This window comes from Brassica oleracea, chromosome C4 (assembly GCF_000695525.1).
Source record: "Brassica oleracea var. oleracea cultivar TO1000 chromosome C4, BOL, whole genome shotgun sequence".
Lineage (NCBI taxonomy): Eukaryota > Viridiplantae > Streptophyta > Magnoliopsida > Brassicales > Brassicaceae > Brassica > Brassica oleracea.
In genome coordinates, this window is record NC_027751.1 from 22,963,850 (window position 1) to 22,985,409 (window position 21,560).

The following is a 21,560-nucleotide window of genomic DNA, read 5'->3' on the forward strand; positions in this document are numbered from 1 at the left end:
ATATTTTGAATTTTTTAAAATGACTTTAAATTACAAAAATGAGGAAACCTTATATGTTTTTTTTTTTTTAAAACGACTTTAAAATACAAAAATGAAGACACCTTATATGTTTGATTTTTCTTATATGTTAGATTTTTTCTTAGATGTTATATTTTGAATTTTTTAAAACGACTTTAAATTACAAAATGTAAGTTTTCCTTAAGTATACGACTAAAAACATTAAAATGACATGTATCAATTCGATGGTTGATTTGAAAGCTTTCAAAACCATATGGAAGATAAAAGTCAAAATAATTCAACTGTGAAAACAATACTGTTCACTTTTTTCAAGAATATGTTCGATGGAAAAAATAAGGTTTTTATGTTATAATTTTTTAATGTCCAATCCGATCAACCCATGATGTATTAATTATAGTTTTGTTCCATTATTTTTAATAAAAATTGATCCGATCCATCGGAAAAAAATTATATAATAACAACAAAAAATATTTTATATATGTAAATAAAATGATCACATATATAAAAAAAAACTATCGATAATATATATATTAATAAACTCTTATCCTAGTTTAGATGTATTATACACACGCAAATTTTAATATTGCATTTAGATACTGCAGCCAACAACAAATACGAACATAGGCTTTAATCGTTTTGATTGCTAATTATATGTTTATTTTGATATATAGTTTATTGCGGCTTGCAAGAAACCACCGGTATACTGCATAATAACAGAGTACATGTCACAAGGTAATCTCCGAATGTACCTCAACAAGAAAGAGCCTTACTCGCTCTCGATCGAGACTGTACTAAGGTTGGCTCTAGACATCTCAAGAGGAATGGAGTATCTTCACTCGCAGGGTGTTATCCACAGAGACCTAAAGTCTAACAATTTACTTTTGAATGATGAAATGAGAGTTAAGGTTGCAGATTTTGGGACTTCTTGTCTTGAGACGCAGTGCAGAGAGGCCAAGGGTAATATGGGAACTTATCGATGGATGGCTCCAGAGATGATCAAGGAGAAGCCTTACACTAGAAAAGTCGATGTTTACAGCTTCGGCATCGTTCTGTGGGAACTCACTACTGCCTTGCTTCCATTCCAAGGCATGACTCCCGTGCAAGCCGCGTTTGCAGTCGCTGAAAAGGTGACGTAGCGTTTGTGACTACATTGAGATTGTATGATATGGGACGCAAGTTATTAATTATATTTTTCTTTTCTAAAATGAGCAGAACGAGAGACCGCCACTACCGGCTAGCTGTCAGCCAGCACTAGCTCACCTGATCAAGAGATGTTGGTCAGAGAATCCTTCAAAGCGGCCGGACTTTTCAAACATTGTGGCGGTGCTAGAGAAGTACGACGAGTGTGTCAAAGAAGGACTCCCTTTGACGTCACACGCAAGCCTCACGAAGACCAAAAACGCGATTCTTGATCGCCTTAAAGTCTGCATCTCAGCTATCAGCCCACCATCTTCGTCGTCATCTGTTCCTATAAATGCCTAGTTGTTGTTTAAAGATTATCATAACAATCTCTCTTTCATTGTAAAGCTTAATATTCTTTTTCTTTTTTTTCTTTCAATAATTATTTTATTGTATTTCGCATCTATGCGATGTTATGGTTTACACGTAGTTAATTAGGCTGATTAAATTGTATAATAATACAGAATATAATGATGTGTATTTATCACAGTCTCTAACTTTTTTTATTTTTTTTGCTAAAAATGTCAGAAAGTTGAGAGGCTTACAAAATGCAAGACTTCTATGCTTGGTTACATTAGTCTCTCATTTTGGAAGGAAGTGAGCTGAAAATAAGGAATGCGTAATCTAGAATATATATTGATTACATGTTATTGTACAAGTGCATGATTAGTTGAAGATCCATAGGTACTTTTACCCTCCTCGTATATCCTATTTGAGCTCGGTCTGAAAACAGACAAGTGGTTGTATTAAACCCGTGACACATCATCCTATGTGCTTCTAGAGACAAATGGGTTTCGAACATTTTGGGTTTATTTGTTGAGCATGAGGTCTTCTCGTGCCTTAGTGTAAACCCAAGTTTCTCGTTTAAACCTAAAGTGGGCTTGAAATATTTTGTAAACACATTTAGACTTGAGGATCTTGTTCAAACTAATTTTTTTGAGAATTTTAGCATGTTCAGAAAAGTTCGAATTTATCAGCTGGAAACACTTCTGTAACAAATATATGTGCAAGATTCACAGTTCACTAGACGTGTGTATCTTCAAAACATTGATATAACCAATAACGATGAAATGAACAGTGATGTACTTAGAAACATTATTCTTAGGAATTTGTTTTTACTTCTTTTTCCCTTTTAGGAATTTGTTTTTGAAAAATCCCTTTTAGAAATTAGTTGCAGAAAAATACAACACTTCCAATCGCAGTGTAGCCGTATTTTTAAGAAACAAGTTTTTTTTTGTTTGTAAATAAGGAAACAAGGTTTTTGGGGGCAGAAATGTTATGGATTCAAATATGTTTCATGGACTGGTTTAAGATAACTGAAGTTGGTGAATACAAACATAACAAAAAAACAAAAATTGTGTTCCAAGAATCTTTAACAGAAGTTTCTCTAAAGACATTTATGGGGGAAAGTATAAACTGTCAAGAAGATTTCTTTCAAACAAAAAAAACTCTGAAGATGCTCGTGCCGATCCCAAAAATAGACAGAGTCAAAGACAACGCATTGACTTTTGTAGTACGAACAGATAGAAACCAAGAAAGGCTTTCAAACCACGTTTCATGCCTTGACAACATATCTTCTTCTAAGTTCTAATACTACACCAAAATTAATGATTCGGTATAGTCTTTACTACTTATATATGCATCTAGTATAATATTTGCGGTATAGTCTTTACTACTTATATATGCATATAGTATAATATTTTTAGTTTTCCTAATGGTGCATTGGTTTCTATACTATGAAGTGATTTTTCGCATTTGAGCTCTCACGTTAAAAATTAAGAGCGGCTAATATCGTTTATACCTTTAATGAAAAAAATGAATTTTATTTTTTTAATTAGATAAGTGACTAAAACTAATAAGAATAAGAATTATAAAAATCTAAAAATATATTTTTTAAAAAAGAAGATAATTCCTTTTACAGGCCATTAGGATATTGGTGGAACCCCAAGATGCGAAAATGATTGAAAGTATTCCGTTGAATAGGAATCAAATGGAAGATAGGAATGAATGACATTTCACTAACAACGGGAAGTACACAGTACAATCAGGGTATCAAGTAGAGAGGATCTATCATGATAAGGAAAAACCACCAGAATTTTATGGACCAAATGTGGATATACTTAAGGTATTTTGCTGGAAAGTGAAGTGTCTTCCAAAGTTAAAGCATTTCTTATGGCAGCTGTTGACAGGTTGTATAGCGGTAACAAAAAATCTAAAAGCGAGAGGAATACAAGGAGATACATGTTGTGCGCGGTGTGGAGATTCGGAGGAATCAATAAATCATGTGTTCTTTGAATGCCCCCGGCACGTCAAGTGTGGACACTATCCAAGATTCCATCGAATCCAAATCTTTTTCCTATGGGCTCACTTTTTGCTAACATGGACCATCTATTTTGGAGAGTTAACCAAAAAATAGAAGATCATCAGTTTGCATGGATATTATGGTACATCTGGAAGGACCGAAATAATAAAGTTTTCAGTAATCTTGATACTGATCCGAGGGAAACACTTAACTTAGCAGAATTGGAATCAAGACTTTGGGCTGAGGCACAGGTTATCAATAATCCTAGGTTGGTACATGAAGTACATATAAGATCTAATTCAGGGACTACAGGAAGATGGTGTTTCACAGACGGTTTTTGGAAAGATAATGACTTATTTTCAGGACAAGGCTGGTTTAGCACGCTACTGGGGTTTGATGGTTTGTTAGGGGCAAGGAATGTAAGGGCATGTCTCTCCCCTCTTCATGCGGAGATGGAGGCATTAATTTGGGCAATGGAATGTATGAAGAATTTAAGACAGTTTCGGGTGACGTTTGCAACGGATTGTTCTCAATTGGTGAAGATGGTTTTGGAACCAGAGGAATGACCAACATTTGAAAGCTACCTGGAATATATTATGCTTTTGAGAAGAAGCTTCACCAACCCAGATATCATTTATGTACCTAAGACGGAAAACATAAAGGCGGATCGCTTGGCATGCAGTGCTCGGAACCAACCGTCTTTCGTTGTACACATGGATGCCGAGTTGCCGCCTTGGTCTGTGAATGTTTGCTGTAAAAAAAAAAGATAATTCCTATATATATTGTGTTGTTATCTGAAAAAAATCTTTTAATTTAAAAGTTAAAAATTAAAAAACAGAAAACAGAAAACACATAACTAAATATTTATGAAGTAAAATTTATGGTTTTATAATTGATGATTTTTAAGATTGATTTCTATATAATTAATACAGTGTACAAAAAAATTTACAAAAAAAAAAATCTGTAAGAATTTTCAAATAAAAAGTAAATAATTTTTTTCATTATAATCTTTTAATTAGTAATAAGTAATTATAAAATATTTATGCCCGCATGCGCGGACGAAAAAGCTAGTTTGATAGAATTAGGGCATACCCTGAGATTTAATGGGCAATAAGCAATTTATTAATGATTTCAGCTATTTTAAAAAAAAAATGGGAGCTAAAAAACTTTTTTTGAGCTTATGTGTATGTAATTTTCTTCAAAATTTTTGGAGGTGTAAGGCCAATATGTCATTGGGCTTTGCCCAGAACCGGCTTTGGGTAGAATGGTCATATACATCTGCAAAAAAAGTATTTTACATCCATTACTTCCTCGATTCTGCATAAGTAATACTAAAAATATTTATAATTTGGAATTGTTGAATACCAAAGATTTTAAAAGGAATATTTTATTGGGATGAAATTATACAATAGTTATGGAATCATATTATAAATATCGCTTATCAGTTTTAGGGTACTTCATATTTGAAGTCAGAATCAGCAAATTATTCAAGTGAAATTGGTCATAGGGATAAGTGGATAGTCGATAGTGGAGTATTGCATTGTATGACAGGTATATGTTGCCCTCTCATGCTGATGTCCATAGAGTTTTACCATGCTTGGTTGGATTATTTAATGAGAAAAGTGTGGTTGCCGATGGTGAAGGAAGTGTTATTTGGACAGAGATAATTGATTTTAAAACGGGTACTTTTGTATAGTTTCACAATTGATTGATGAATTGATTTGCATTGTGTTGTTCACAGATTGCTATGGTATTGGAATCAGTGAAGAAAGAGAATGATTGTATTTTCTGCAAGGTATTCAACAGATTCGAAGTGTAAAAAGAGGAGATCAATAAGAGTCACTAGAAGTTTGGCATAAGCGGATGGAACATGCCTTTGAAAAAGTAATTAGAAAGTTACATGGTGTTGGTAATGGAAGTATTGGTATATCTGGGTATGACATATGCTTCAAGAAAAAGCAATGTCGTAGTGAGTTCAAATAATAGGAGGGAATGCTTTGAGATGATACAATGTAATATATTAGGACCCTTTCGAACACCTAGTTTGAGTGGATTCTCTTATTTTTAAATATTGTGGATGATTATTCAAGAGTTTCTTATGGACAAAACTCAATTTAAAAGAACAATAATAGATGTATATTTGTTCTTTCCCCGAGACAATTTAACAAGAATGTGAAGATAGTACTGAGTAATAATGGTAACAAGTTTTTGAGGAAGCGAGATTATTTTCATAGAAAATTCTCTTCGTGTGTAAGTACAGTAAGTACACCTAAGCAAAATGGAAAAGTTGAGAGGAAGCATAGACATATTGAATGTGGCACAAGCATTAAAGTTTCAAGCGAGTATGCCAATCGAGTTTTTGGGTCACTTTGTGTTAGGTACATCACATTTAATCAACATGACGCCATGTGAGACACATATCTTTGGATACTCGCTTATGCACATAATCAAAAGCGTCATAGAGAAAGATTTGCTAGTCGTAGTAGAAAATGTGTTCTTATTGGTTTTCCTTATGTGAAGAAGGGGTGGAATCTATTTGATTTGGATACTAAATAAGAAGTTTGACAGGACAAACTAATAGGAAGGGATGGTTCTTTCGTCTCAAGAAATGTATCCTTTATTGAAAGCAAATTTTCATGCTCTGAAGCTTATAGAGAACCAGTGCCGGTGCTCAGCGCATACCCAAGAAACATTTGTATGGGGCCTATTTTTGTGGGGTTAACTCTTTTGTTTTTCTCCCAAAAAAATAAAATAAATATTATATATATATTTAAGAAAATATTATGGCAAACATATATCAAACTAATATATTATTGTACAATAAACTAATTAACGAAATATAATATGTATAAATAAACATTATCATATGCAATTTTCTGGTAGTTTTTTTTAAAGAACCTTATCAACATTATAGCAGAAATTTTTTTCTAGAAGTAGTTTTTTTTTTTTGCTATTTAACATTTTTAATAGCATTTTTAAAATATTGAATTTATTTATAATTTTTGTATTGGGGCTCGGAAATGTCAGGACTGGCCCTGTAGAGAACCAATGGTTTCTATACCTAATGGGTTGAGTCATGCTTATGAGTTTGTGGATGAACCTGGATTTGTGAGAAGAGTTGAAGAAGCTGTTGAAACAGGTTATATTGTGTCAAAAGAAGACACCAGAACTCTTGCAGATGATGTGCAACAACCAATAACTGAGTCTAAGGTAGCTACTGAGAATGGAGAAGAACGTATGACACAACCAGAGAGTTAGCAATAGTAACCCAAACTGAGATATGTACTTCATCTGAACTTTTGGAGTGCCACAGGTGAAGACTGTTGCACCATATACAATGTTCCAAAATTTTTTTTTAAAAAATCCAAAATTTTGGACGCAAGGAAGAAAAGAAAAAAAATATATATGGACCTTTTTTACTAGCTAAAACGTTTATTTTTTTAACAAAATGAGTTGGACCATGTGCAAATGTACCACCTACACATGCACAAAGCCGGGTCTGCTTTCAAATAGATGAATTTGAAACCAGTTTATGCTTTGTCCTTTCAGTGTCGTGGTAACGATGTGATTCTTAACGTCACCTCCTCAGCTAAGTGTTTATGTAGACATATCGGTAGGATCATCTCAATCCTATCAGTTTCTTTAACCACTTCTTATGGCGGTAAGATATCACCTTTTTGTTGTAACTAATTTTTCACTGAAACAAAAAAAAAAACAAATCTAACACAAAAAGATATGAGCCGAATAATTTTTTGGGTATTAACGATTCCTAATCTTAGCACATGAACTAAACATAAAAGTATAAATTGAAATAAATATTGTTGGCTAATGAACGGTTAGGTTCGGAGTAAAATGAACTGATATGAATAGGAATTTCTGAAAATATATTTTATTAATATTTTTTCTTACATAACTTTTTTTGAACGTGGAAGTTCTTTCGGTCCAGTAGTTTGACTAAGGGTTCATTAGTGCTTCTACACCGGGAGGTCTGGGGTTCACACCCCAGAAACACAAATTATGCAGATTATGGAGAAAAAATGATTACAAGAGATCTTCAGCATGGTACATACTTGGTTTTAAATTGTGTATGGCGAGGCTTGGCGTCCAGGAGGTCGACTCTCGCCAGGTGCCATGGCGATTCATTGTGATCGCTACGTGTATCACACTACTAGAAGGTAATTTTCTACACTTTACATTGTCAAGTATGTTGTACATAGATTTAGATATAAAACCAAAACATCTTTTATTGATAATGTAGAGAACATCTAACGCCAAAATAACATATCATAAGTAGAAAACCAAACCAAAACACCAAAACAAAGCAGAATTCAAAACCAAAACGAAGCATAATTCAAAGTAAAAACAACCAAAACACCAAAACTAAAACACCAACTCTAAAACTCTGTTTCAGAGTCATCTTGGAACTCCAATTCCTCCCCTTGACCGAAGCCAGTTGCTTCCAAATCATGTTCCACTTCATCATCATCGAGATCAACAAGAGACCGATTAGAAGGACCTGGACCATATCGTTTCTGTCTTGGCTGAGTTGAAGAAGAGGCAACTCCTTTCCCCTTGTCAGCCGCTGCTGAGCTTTTTGATCCTCTAGTAGTGTAGTTAGGTTCCTCAGCTCCTGTTGCTTCACTCACTGCACTCCATGTCAGATTTTCATTCTCAAAGACATTATCATCTAGATCATCACTATCAGAGTTTCCTTCCATTCTTCCCATCAGCCATTCATTGCTTTCATCAATCTCTTCTAAGAGAATAGGATCACTGCTATCACTTCTCTTCATGCGACGTTTCAAGGCTCGGTTGTACTTGACAAACACCATGTCATTGAACCGATGTTGAGCTAAACGGTTCCTTCTCTTTGTGTGACGTTACAGAAATTTGAATAACAATCATTAATGAACTTCAGAAACAATCTGACTATGAAATAAGTTGATTATAAATAAACTTACAAGTTCAAAAACACCCCAATTCCTTTCACATCCAGAGTCACTGCAAGTTAGGCTTAGTACTTTCACAGCAAAGTCTCTTAGATTAAGAGCTGATGATCCATAAGTAGACCACCAATCAGCTATAACCAAACACAAATGAGACTGAATTAGTTTAGACTTTAGAGCTGACAATAACAAAAGAAAGCTAAACGTATTGTAATAATTTACCTGGTGCTTTCATCTCCCTTTGCCTTATTGCCATGTTATGCCCAAAGAGACCAGCAGCTTTTTTAAACAAATCAAGCTACAGCAGCACCTTATCTTGAATCTCCCCATCCGGGACAAGCCTGTTGATACAGTTGTACAAACAAGTCTCAACTTCTTCACAACACACGTCTTCAAGATTGGCATAGTGGATAGCTGGATTAAGGAAGTATCCAGCTGCGTGAAGAGGCTGATGAAGCTGACAATTCCACCTTCTATCAATGATCTCAAACACATTCTCATATTTCTTTGCTTTATCTAGAAACTCCTTGCAATAGCCTCTTTAGCTCTGTCCATAGCAGCATATATGTATCCCATAGCCGGTTTGGTGTCTCCATCCACCATGCTAAGCACCTTAACTAGTGGACCAGTCAGCTTGAGAGCATAAGCAACATTCCTCCAGAAGCTTTCTTGTAGAATGTACCGCTTCAGCTTCTTCGCCTATGCTTCCTTTGGCCATTTGCTCTTGTTCCAATCATCAGACGTGACCATCTTCTTCAAGTTGGCCTGTTGAATGTGAAACTGAGACATGGTAATGAATGAAGTAGCAAACCGTGTTACAGCCGGTCGATGGAGATTGTGTTGATTGGTGAATCTTCTCATCATGTTGACAAGAGGCACACGACAATAAATGTAACCACTCATGAAGATACACTTCTTCAAAGCATTCTTCACAGGTTCCAGCTTCCCAATGTCTTCTAGCATTAGATCAAGACAGTGTGCTGCACAAGGAGTTCAGTAGAGGTTTGGCCTTTTAGCCTCAAGCAATTTCCCTGCAATTCAATTAAACTCTCATCAGTTCTTTCCTCAGCTTTTTTGATTGCATAGTTTTGTGGCTCAGCGTAAGGACTGAATAATCAGCTCAACCAAGGGATTTGATAATCTTCCTTGGGACATGTTTCGCTCGATCAAGGGATTCGAAGAACCACGCTTGAGACCGGCTTCTTGTGTTGATGAATTTAATCAAATCAAGAACAAGGAAAAAGAGAAACTCTCTAGTTTATTACTTATCAAAAGCTAATCCATAAACAAATACAAAGAAGGCTATATTATAAGCCAAAGCTAAAACACCAAAACCCTAAGTTAAACACATTGAGTTAAAAGACTTAAAACCCATATAATTATTATAACCATAAATAAATAACATTAGATAAGTATATAACTTAGACGTTACTTGTCGGTCAAGCATCTTATATGCTGCATCAGTCTCCCCATGTAAAAGAGATTCGTCCTCGAATCTGAATGCAGTTGTGAATGATATAACTTTTTCTTCTTCTTATTTTCTCCTCTTCCATTGATAATAGCCATCAAACAAAATAATAAATCTTTCCCATACTTCAATCGTCTTAGCCATCAAATACGGTTGTGTTAGAAATGCTTTCATGGATTCATAATTCCACCGTCGTCTAACATGATTAATAATTAATCTTCTTGGGCCTTCTTTTCTAACAGCCCAACAGTTATGCTCTGAACTTTTCATACACAAGTCATCTTTCTTGTTGTTGAAAGAAGAAACCGTAAGCATCACATACTCCACCTCTTTAACATGGAATGGTTTTGCTTCTTCTTCGTTGTTTTGAATCATGCCTTCGTCTCCAACAACATCATCTTCATAGATATCAAATATTGGAGGACCATAGATCTCTTTGTAAAGATCTTCCTCACTTTCACATTCGTACTCGTCATACACCGGATCATCATAAATCTCAAGGTTATCTTCCTCCTTTGACTCTGCATCATCAACTTCAACATCGAAGTCGTTTGTTGATGGAAACGGTTGCACGGACATTGCCTGAACAATCGTGGTCAAAGTGTAGATTTGCGCTTGGAGGTCAGCTAAGACTCTCCGAGTAATCATAGATTCAGTCACACTCGACGCGTTCGAAATCCAAAGATCCGACTTTGATTAAGAAACCAAAGTGATGGCTCTGATACCAACCTGGCACTGTGTAAGGACTAGATAATCAGCTCAAGGGATTCGAAGAACCACGCTTGAGACCGGCTTCTTGTGTTGATGAATTTAATCAAATCAGAACAACGAAAAAGAGAAACTCTCTAGTTGATTAATTATCAAAAGCTAATCCATAAACAAATACAAAGAAGGCTATATTATAAGCCAAAGCTAAAACACCAAAACCCTAAGTTAGCACATTGGGTTAAAAGACTAAAAACCCATATAATAATTATAACCATAAATAAATAACATTAGATAAGTATATAACTGAGACGTTACTTGTCGGTCAAGCATCTTATATGCTGCATCAGTCTCCCCATGTAAAAGAGATTCGTCCTCGAATCTGAATGCAGTTGTGAATGATATAACTTTTTCTTCTTCTTATTCTCTTCTTGTTTTTTTCTCCTCTTCCATTGATAATAGCCATCAAACAAAATAATAAATCTTTCCCATACTTCAATCGTCTTAGCCATCAAATACGGTTGTGTTAGAAATGCTTTCATGGATTCATAATTCCACCGTCGTCTAACATGATTAATAATTAATCTTCTTGGGCCTTCTTTTCTAACAGCCCAACAGTTATGCTCTGAACTTTTCATACACAAGTCATCTTTCTTGTTGTTGAAAGAAGAAACCGTAAGCATCACATACTCCACCTCTTTAACATGGAATGGTTTTGCTTCTTCTTCGTTGTTTTGAGTCATGCCTTCGTCTCCAACAACATCATCTTCATAGATATCAAATATTGGAGGACCATAGATCTCTTTGTAAAGATCTTCCTCACTTTCACATTCGTACTCGTCATACACCGGATCATCATAAATCTCAAGGTTATCTTCCTCCTTTGACTCTGCATCATCAACTTCAACATCGAAGTCGTTTGTTGATGGAAACGGTTGCACGGACATCGCCTGAACAATCGTGGTCAAAGTGTAGATTTGCGCTTGGAGATCAGCTAAGACTCTCCGACTAATCATAGATTCAGTCACACTCGACGCGTTCGAAATCCAAAGATCCGACTTTGATTAAGAAACCAAAGTGATGGCTCTGATACCAACCTGGCACTGTGTAAGGACTAGATAATCAGCTCAAGGGATTCGAAGAACCACGCTTGAGACCGGCTTCTTGTGTTGATGAATTTAATCAAATCAGAACAACGAAAAAGATAAACTCTCTAGTTGATTAATTATCAAAAGCTAATCCATAAACAAATACAAAGAAGGCTATATTATAAGCCAAAGCTAAAACACCAAAACCCTAAGTTAGCACATTGGGTTAAAAGACTAAAAACCCATATAATAATTATAACCATAAATAAATAACATTAGATAAGTATATAACTGAGACGTTACTTGTCGGTCAAGCATCTTATATGCTGCATCATTTTGCAACTCAGCTCTCACATGCTCTGGACAATTAGGACACACCGTGATACTTGTGTTACCTCCAACCAAGTGGTGTTTCAGACGTGAGATGCCTCCATTAGTTTCCTTCATGCAGAAGATACACTTCCATTTGTTGGTGTTATTTGAGACACACGTTCCATACTTCTTTCCTGGATCCATCTGAGATGCTCCTTGCTGAGATGATCCACCTTGTGTAGCACCTCCTTGGGATGATCTTCCAATCTCAGACATGATGAAACTTCAATGAGAAAACAGAGAATGTACGTTAGTAATCACGTAGACTAAAAAAAAAACAGAGAGGAAAAGCTAAACAAGTACTTGATAAAATGATACATGTAGAGGATGGATTCGACCATCCCTCAAGGTCTGGAGAACGGACGGCCCGGCCCGAACAAGGCGTAACAATGGTTCGACGCGGCGGCTCGGGGCTCCGGTCTCTCGGCGCGGAGCGAGGGAACTTTCGGTCAGTTGCATTTCGACTAAATGAGTCAGGCTAAACGGCTCCGCGAAGCAACGTGGGCTTTTCGGCCCAGCGAGTTAAAAGCCCATGAAGACAACGCAAGCTAGGTCACAGGTAAACACCAAGTTGACTATAAAAGACAGGAGGGGATGCAACGTAGAAGGGATCCGTCATACATACTGGGCGGCTAGATTAGGGTTTTACCTTCGTTATCTCGCCGTATTGTATCTTTCCGGCAAAGCTCCTTGAGCTCCGGTCGCTTTTCCTTTACGCATTCCCTTTCCTTGTAACCGACGAAACGCTTTTCCGACCATCAATAAGACATCTTTGCTAAACCCACATTTAAAACCGAACGTTCTCTCGTTCAGTACCGTTTCCCGTTCAAACAGTTGGCGTCCACCGTGGGGCGTTAGCAAAGTAACGTTGACAAGATGGCGACGAGCAACGACGGCTCTTCCTCTGGAGAAGAGCGTGAAGCTCCCAAAACGACGCCTGCGTCTTTTCCTGCAACACCGGCGCCGTTACCACCCTCCTCCATAGAGACCATCATGGCGCGCCTTGCACAACAGGACGCAGCCCAGAAGGCGGCGACCGACCAAATCGCGGCGCTCGCAAAAATCTTAGCTCCTCTCGCTGCGAACGTGGAAGCCTCAACGGCGCAGTACCGAACACATCTTTTTAGCACAGAGAGATCAACCGGCGTGACGCTGGCACATGCTGAAGACCAAGATGTCAACGACGGCGATGCGGCTCAAACCCCTGGAGGCCTCGACGCGCAGACCACAAACGAGCTCGCCGCGTTAAAACAGTCAGTGCTCGATATAAACTCTAAGATCCACAACGTGACTACGTCCGCTCCTCAGATCGAGCGTGTCCTCGCAGAATCTCTCTGGACACCGTTTACAGAAAAAATAACGGGGGTCCGACTCAGAAAGATGGACAAGCTCCGTCTTCCGACCTTCGACGGCGTTTCCGGCCCGTCTGCCCATGTCACGTCCTTCAGCATCGCAATGCGGCGCGCGAATCTCTCTGACGAAGAAAAAGACGCCGGCTTTTGTCAGCTTTTCATCGAAACCCTAGAAGAAATCGTTCTCAACTGGTTCATCGGCCATCAAGAAAACTCAGTCAACAGTTTTCACAACCTCTCGACGGCTTTCCTCAAGAACTATATCATGTTTACTCGCCAGGAAGCCACCGCTACGGATCTCTGGAACCTCAATCACGCCAATGGGCAAAGCCTCCGAGATTTCATGGAGAACTTTAAATCTGTTGTCTCAAAAGTCGACGTACCGGACCACATAACTGTGGAATCATTGATGAACACCCTCCATATCAAATCGCCATTTCGAGCTGACCTTTATCGGCACCCGACGAGATCCGTGCTGGACGCTATCGCTCGATCCAACAACTTCATCCGTATGGAGGAAGACACCAGGGAAAAGGCGGCGAAAGAGGCGGCAGGACAACAAACGCCCGCCCAGACGAACGACACCCGTCAGGACCCGCGTCAACATTCTACGGGCAGCAAAACCAACCAAAAGAGGGGTTACATGAACGTAGTGGACGAAGAGGAGCCGTCAGGTTCCGCGGTTGTCGTGCGAGAGAAGGGATGAAATCATTGGGACCGAGACACCGCGCAACAGAAATCCAGTTCTCTCGAACAAACGAGCTCAAATGCTGCGGAACCAAGCAAGTGGTGTACGTATCACAAGATCAAGTCACACGACACGAAGGATTGCAAAGTCCTTTACAGAAATTTCCTCAAGTCGATCGAAAGTGGCAAAATCGAGATAGAACCTCCTCCGCAGAAGCCGAGGAACAATAAGAGCTGGAGCAAAAACAAAGAGAAGAAAACTCAGAAGTCTCAAGCCAGGGCTCCTCAGAAAGAAGAGCGAGCTAGCCCCGAGAGAGCCTCAGTGAACAACCTCAATCTCGAGGGAGAGTCAACTGATGAAGAACCACCTAAAAACCGGCGGCGAGTATCTCTCGACATGACGACTCCTCGGATGACGAAATTTCGTCGATAGCACAAGATTTGCGTGAAAAGTTGGGGAGAAAATTGGACTCCAAGGATATACGCGCCTTGCTAAAGCGGAAGGCCGCAAAGGTATTAGTAAGCGAAACGGATCTCAGGTCGACCCTCAATGAGTCCAAAGCGAGAAAGACTGCCCACACCATAGTTGCTCCAAGCCTCCAACCTTAACCTACAGACTTACGCGAGCAGATCAATTCTAAAGCTAAAGACCTTCGCGTGAAGCTTAGTCAGTCCAAAAAACGTGATTTACGACCGTGCCTCGAAGCGAAGCGACAGGCGCAACTGGAGTTGATGAAGGCTACGGGCACCCCGCACCTCAACGTGATAATGGGTGGCTTACTTCCTGGCGGGGACTCGATAAGAATAGTAAAAGATTGCAGACGACAAGCCGTCACCGCTCAGAAGTGGCCTACACAAGTCAAAGCTGACCATCAGATCTCCTTCTCAGCAGCCGATACTCGCGGCATCAGCATGCCGCATAATGATCCACTCCTCATTGATATTGGAATTGGCGAATGCCAGGTCACGAAAGTTCTCGTCGACACTGGCAGCTCAGTCGATCTGGCAGCTCAGTCGATCTTAGCAGCTCAGTCGATCTTATCTTTCGAGATACGCTTGACAAGATGGGGATCAACCTACGCGACATGAAGCCCTCTTCACGCACTCTCACGGGGTTCAACGGTTCCTCGGAACAGATGATCGGGACAATATCTCTCCCGGTTTACGCAGGGGACATTACCCGGACCGTTAAGTTCTCTGTTATCCGGGCTAAAGCGCCTTACAACGGTATCCTCGGCAGCCCTTGCTTACACTCCATGAAGGCCATTCCCTCTACTTATCACCAGTGTGTAAAGTTTCCCGGGAAAGACAGAACAAAACAAACGATCCATGGAGACCAACGAGCTGCGAGGGAGCTGCTTATCGCCGCAGTCAAATTACAACAGTCGGTTTCTCTCGTCAACTCAGACGCCAAACCAATTCATAAGATCTATCCGCAGAAGGAAGAAGTCCGGGAAGTCCGCATTGATGAAGCCGATCCAACGAAAGTCATACGCGTTGGTGCCTTCCTCTCCGACGAGATGCAATCACAGATCATCTCCTTCCTCAAAGCAAACACTTTGACTTTCGCATGGACAACTTCGGATATGAAGGGGATAGACCCCGCCGTAGCGTCCCACGAGTTGAACGTCGACCCTACGTTCAAACCTATTCGGCAGAAAAGATGGAAGCTCAGACCTGAGCAGTCTAAAGCTGTGAATGAAGAAGTCGACAGACTGCTCGAGGTAGACTTCATTGCCGAGGTCCGGTATCCAGAATGGTTGGCGAATCATGTGGTAGTAAAGAAGAAAAACAGGAAGTGGCGCATCTGTGTCGACTTCACTGATCTAAGCAAAGCTTGTCCCAAGGACAGCTACCCGCTTCCTCACATCGATCGTTTGGTAGAGTCGACAGCCGGTAACGAACTGTTAACCTTCATGGACGCCTTCTCAGGGTACAATCAAATCCTAATGCATCCGGACGACCGCGAGAAGACGACCTTCATAACGGACAGGGGGACTTATTGCTATAAAGTCATGCCCTTCGGCTTGAAGAACGCAGGCGCGACCTACCAACGTTTGGTTAACCGAATGTTCGCAGATAAACTCGGCGACACTATGGAGGTTTACATCGACGACATGCTGGTCAAGTCACTCCACGCCGAAAACCACCTCGACCATTTGAGCGACTGCTTCAGAACGTTGAACGAGTTTGGGATGAAACTCAACCCGGCAAAGTGCACCTTCGTAGTCACCTCAGGCGAATTCCTGGGCTACATTGTTACCCAACGAGGCTTCAAAGCGAACCCCAAGCAAATAACGGCAATCCTCGACCTCCCGAGCACAAGGAACAGCCGAGAAGTCCAACGGTTGACAGGGAGAATCACGGCCCTCAACAGATTCATCTCACGATCAACTTATAAGTGCCTCCCTTTCTATGAACTCTTACGCGGAAATAAAAGATTCATCTGGGACGAAAAATGCGAAGAAGCGTTCAATCAATTGAAGCACTATCTCACGACGCCTCCGGTTCTGTCAAAGCCAGAGTCTGGTGATACCCTGTCCTTGTATATCGCCGTCACTTCCTCGACAGTCAGTAGCGTTCTCATCCGCAAAGATCGAGGAGAGCAGAAGCCCATTTTCTACATCAGCAAACGCATGACCGAACCAGAAACGCGGTACCCAACCTTGGCGAAGATGGCTCTCGCTGTCATTACCTCGGCGAGAAAACTCAGGCCCTACTTTCAATCACATACGATCGAAATACACTCCAACCAGCCCCTCAGAACGGTGATGCAAAACACAAACCAGTCAGGAAGATTGACCAAGTGGTCTATGGAACTCAGCGAGCACGACATTGTATACAAGAACCGCACTGCAGCTAAGTCGCAGGTTTTCGCTGACTTTCTGATCGAGTTAACGCCAGAACTCGAACAAGACCTAATCCTACCAAGCAAGAACTGGATATTGCACGTAGATGGTTCGTCTACGAACAAAGGTTCGGGGGCAGGTGTCCAACTGCAGTCTCCCACGGGCGAGCTAATTCGACAATCGTTCAGGTTTGGCTTCGCATCATCAAACAACGAAGCCGAATACGAGTCTCTCATTGCGGGGCTCCGTCTCGCTAAAGCAGTCAAAGCTAAACGAATCAGCGCATATTGCGACTCCCAACTCGTGGTAAGCCAATATCTTGGCGATTACGACGTCAGGAATGATAGGATGGATGCTTACTTAAAGCTCGTCAAGAATATCACACAGGATTTCGAGTTCTTCGTAATCACGAAGGCTCCTCGCGGAGAAAATATATGCGCGGACGCCCTCGCAGATCTTGGAAGCAAACTGCACGACCAAGTAAAGAGAACGATCCCAATACACAAGATTGAGAAACCAAGCATCAGCCAAATAACCGAACCGTTGACCATCGCAGCATCCGTCACCGACGCAATGCATATCGATGAAGCAGACCCTTGCGCAACGGAAAGTCAGCTCAGCGATTGGCGAGAGGAGTTCATCGCTTACCTATCTGACGGCAAATTGCCTACCGAGAAGTGGGAGGCAAGACGACTCAAGCAACGCAGCGCACACTACGTCGTCATGGACGGAGACCTCCATCGATGGACCGGGACAAAGGTACTCTTTAAATGCATTTCCGGCGACAAAACAAGACTCGTCATGGCCGAAACACACGAAGGAGCAGCGGGCAATCATTCAGGAGGGCGAGCTCTCGCATTAAAAGTGAAGAATCTCGGTTTCTACTGGCCAACCATGAACGCAGATTGTGAGTCCTACGTCCGGAAATGTGACAAATTCGAACGACACGCTTCAACCATCCACAGTCCAACGGAGTTGCTCCATACCTTGACTGCACCATACCCATTCATGGGATGGGGAATGGATATTATTGGACCAATGCCGAGTTCTCGACATAAGAGATTCATTTTGGTCCTCACGGACTACTTCACTTGTTAGTTTACGTTGATGAATGGATGGTACATGAAAAAAACAAAAGACTTAAACACTTATGCTTAAGAGATCTTTGCTTAATTAAAGAAGTACGATGAAAACCAAGCGAAACAAACCAGTAAAAGAAAAGAAAGCTTATGCTGTGTATAGAGTTGAGAAGAAAGCGTGAAGAACTATAGAGGCTGTGTGTACCTATTATATAGTACAATGACTTAGGGGTTTTGAGTATATTTAGAGAATATTTAGAGAATAATTTGAGAATATTTTGAGTATTGTACACGATATTGCCTCTTTTACGTAACCATATTCGGTTTAGATACCAAAACTATGTCAAAAACAGTTTTGGTTGTTTCCTAACCATGAGGCGACACCTTGGTCGACACGTTCTATGTAGGTAAAGCAGGCTAAGGCGTTCGACATACGTACCTCGCTTGGCCACAAGGTGGTAAGGGGTTTTGGAGCTCGTCAGAGATCGCCAAGCGCCATGGCGTCGGTGGCGCTCGCCATTTAAAAACAAGGGTGCAGGGCGTATCATCGAATATGAATTTCATAGGACGGCTCGGAGTGACGCAGTCAGGCGTGTATTCTCATATGATGGTAAAATTGTCGGCTGTAGAATCGTCAATGTAATATTTCTCAATAGCGTAATTAATCAGACGTTAAAAAAAATAATTTTTACTTCATAATTCTTTTCAAATCTCTAGACTTAAAAATTATCTATATTTTTATTCCTTAATTTGTATACGTTGGATAAGCAAAATATTTAATATTGGAAAATTGGTGTAATATAATTTTAAATAGGAGAATTTCAAGTTTAACACAAATTAGATATTACTTTCAAGTTTACCCGTAAAAGATATTTTTTCATAAATATTATGAAGAAAGACTAAACTAATCATCATAAATCATTATGAATAATTTATAAAAAATTTAAAGAAGTTTATCGATCCACTCACACTCTCTAAATACTAGACCATAAACATTAAGCAATAAACCATAAACCAAAAATTATGATATTTTTTAGAGAAAATTGTCAATAAGGAACAACTAAACTATAGTATTGTCCCCTTAAAACAAAATTAACTTATGTCACTTTTGGACATTCACTACCTTTTTTGTATATAAAAATTCATATCAATTTTTTTACAATGCAAAAAAATATGGAAAAATAGTAAACTTGATGTAAACAAGCATGTGCATATAAGAAAAATATTTTTGGAATCAAAAAATATTTGAATAGTAATTTCAAAAATGGGCTAAAGGTGTTAGAATATGATCTACCATCTATGAAGATTTAGAATAGTAACTCAGATATAATAGTAAATCAGATCTATCATCTACGGAGATTTATAATATGAAATCTAACAAAGACACAGTAATCTAAAGACCGTAGGATGTGCAATAAACTGAAAACATTTACAACTACTACGGCAGAATATCAAATCCTCATTTCCTCTATGCTCTACATTTTTGGTAGATTTGAAGTCCTAAAAAGTTGATCTATCTACTACGGTAGAAAATACATTAATCGAATTGTCTTTTTATCTATAATTGTGGTATACCATATTCTACTTCTCCGTCTCATTACGAAATTGGTAGAATTAATGTAAGTTCTACAAGATCTGTGAGCAATATCCAAAAATCTAGCCAAAAACGGTTAGGAAATGTTCTGTAAATATTTTAAATCTTTTTTATTTCCCTTTTTAATTTATTTTTCCTAAAATCTAGTCTTCTTCGTTGACAGTACATGATTTGCGAAAAATCGTGGGAGTTCTTCTTCATTTCCTAGTTCTTCCAAACTTTTGAATATCTAAAATATGAAGATTCATACCTATGCTTCATGCGGTTTGTGGAAATCGTCGATAAACAATGGATGGGGATTTCTCGTTGATAAAGAAAAAAGAGGCAGATTACTTACTTTGGACATAAGTTCAAACTTCGAAAACCTAAAGGTTATGGTGTGTGAAGACTTTGGAGTTGATGTAAATATGGTCTGAATAGACGACAGCTACTTGTCCTAGGTGGGGTCAGCTCGCTTCAAGGGTATAATCATCCTTCCTTTCCTGCAGCACTCATAGTTTGCAAATTATTAAAAAGAAGAGAAATTACCTATAATGATTCAAATGATACATATAATGACTATACTAATGCATAAACTTTCTTAATTACTGTACTAGATCACATGGGTAACCAAAATACAGAAAAACTAGCATTCCTTTGAGTATTAAAGAAACTGCCATTGAATTAATTTAATAATTAATTGACTAATATTTTCCAAAAAAGCAAAACTCCTTTGTCGACACTTCTTCTCCTTCGTAATCTCAGTTCTCCTTTTCTCCACATTGAACCTCCATCTCCGACAACCTCATCTCAGTTGCAGTCGCCTTGCGTTTCGTTACCTCCTCTCTAAGCCGGATTCGTCCCTGAACACGATGAACCCTAATTCAAAACCCTAACTCCAATTTGGCTTCGTCACATCTGCCTCAAAATCAAAGAAAATTGAAACTGTAAGTGCTAAATATATTCATTTCTTAACATATTTTCTTTGATTCCATGTTAAATTTCAATAACCCTAATTTCCAATTTTATTTCTGACAAATTGAAAACTGGTTCTGTTTTTTTTTTCTTTTCAAAACCCTAATTATCAGATTGAAAATCGATTTGTCTTTTCTAGTTTCTAATTTCTCTGTGTATAATCTGGATGAATGATATTTATTAAGTTTGTTCTTGTTTTTTTTAAAAGGAATGGCCTCATCTTCGGGTACCAAGAAGTATCCTCCGCGGCTTTACGAGATTGGTAAAACGCCTATTCAATCTCGGAGCATGATCCACAGTTGTTTTCTGTCCAACCTTCAAGTAATGAAAGAGTCTGTCGGCGAAGACGTTTGGCTTTAGTTAAGAGAATCAGCTGTAGGCGTGATTATCAAGCTGAAGGAGTTGGAGTACACTTGGTCTGCAAAACATGTTCATTATTTTCTGGTGAATCAATTGGCGATTCAGTGCAGTCATGAAGTTTGGTCTTTGATAGAAGACCAGCCATTGAGGTTCTCTCCGTATGAGTTTGAAGATATTACAAGGTTAAATTGTGATCCCTTTGACACGCAAGAACAAAGGGATGTGGCTCATGAAGACTTTTGGGTGGAGATGAAAGTTCCAATTTCTGAAGGACCCAAGTTGAATGAACTTCAAGCCCTTTTTCCGATCATCAGAAATTGGCCTAGAGAGAAGCGTGTAATGGTTGGCTTGTTGTGTCTACTATCCATTGGCATATTTGGCATTTCAAGCAATAGTAGAATACCTCTGCATTTGGCGAAAAGGGTGATGGATCCAGCAGCTTTCCAGCGCCATCCATGGGGTCGTGTAACATTTACCAGCTTTGTGGATTCTATTAAAGTGGTGACATACGAAGAAAAGAAGAGTTACACACTACATGGCTGTGTTCATGCATTGCTTATTTGAATATACGAGTCTGTGCCAGGTTTAGGAGAGATATATGGGCATC

The 21,560-nt window shown here is 39.2% G+C and overlaps 2 protein-coding genes and 1 pseudogene across 2 annotated transcripts in view; 2 read left to right on the forward strand and 1 right to left on the reverse strand.

Annotated features, from left to right (window-relative positions):
- Positions 1–1,645, forward strand: part of LOC106339646 (serine/threonine-protein kinase HT1-like) — a 4,424-nt gene extending 2,779 nt beyond the window's left edge. Inside the window, exons 2-3 of the mRNA XM_013778489.1 lie at positions 690–1,145; positions 1,231–1,645. Of these exons, the coding sequence (XP_013633943.1) occupies positions 690–1,145; positions 1,231–1,500 (726 nt within the window). The 3' untranslated portion in view covers positions 1,501–1,645. The remainder of the gene's footprint in view (positions 1–689; positions 1,146–1,230) is intronic.
- Positions 1,646–7,893: 6,248 nt separating this feature from the next.
- Positions 7,894–9,309, reverse strand: LOC106338412 (annotated as a pseudogene).
- A 3,645-nt stretch (positions 9,310–12,954) lies between these two features.
- On the forward strand, positions 12,955–14,136 carry LOC106338413. Its single transcript, XM_013777395.1, has one exon. It carries the CDS (start codon positions 12,955–12,957, stop codon positions 14,134–14,136), a length of 1,182 nt encoding a protein of 393 aa, XP_013632849.1.
- The last annotated feature ends 7,424 nt before the right edge of the window (positions 14,137–21,560 follow it).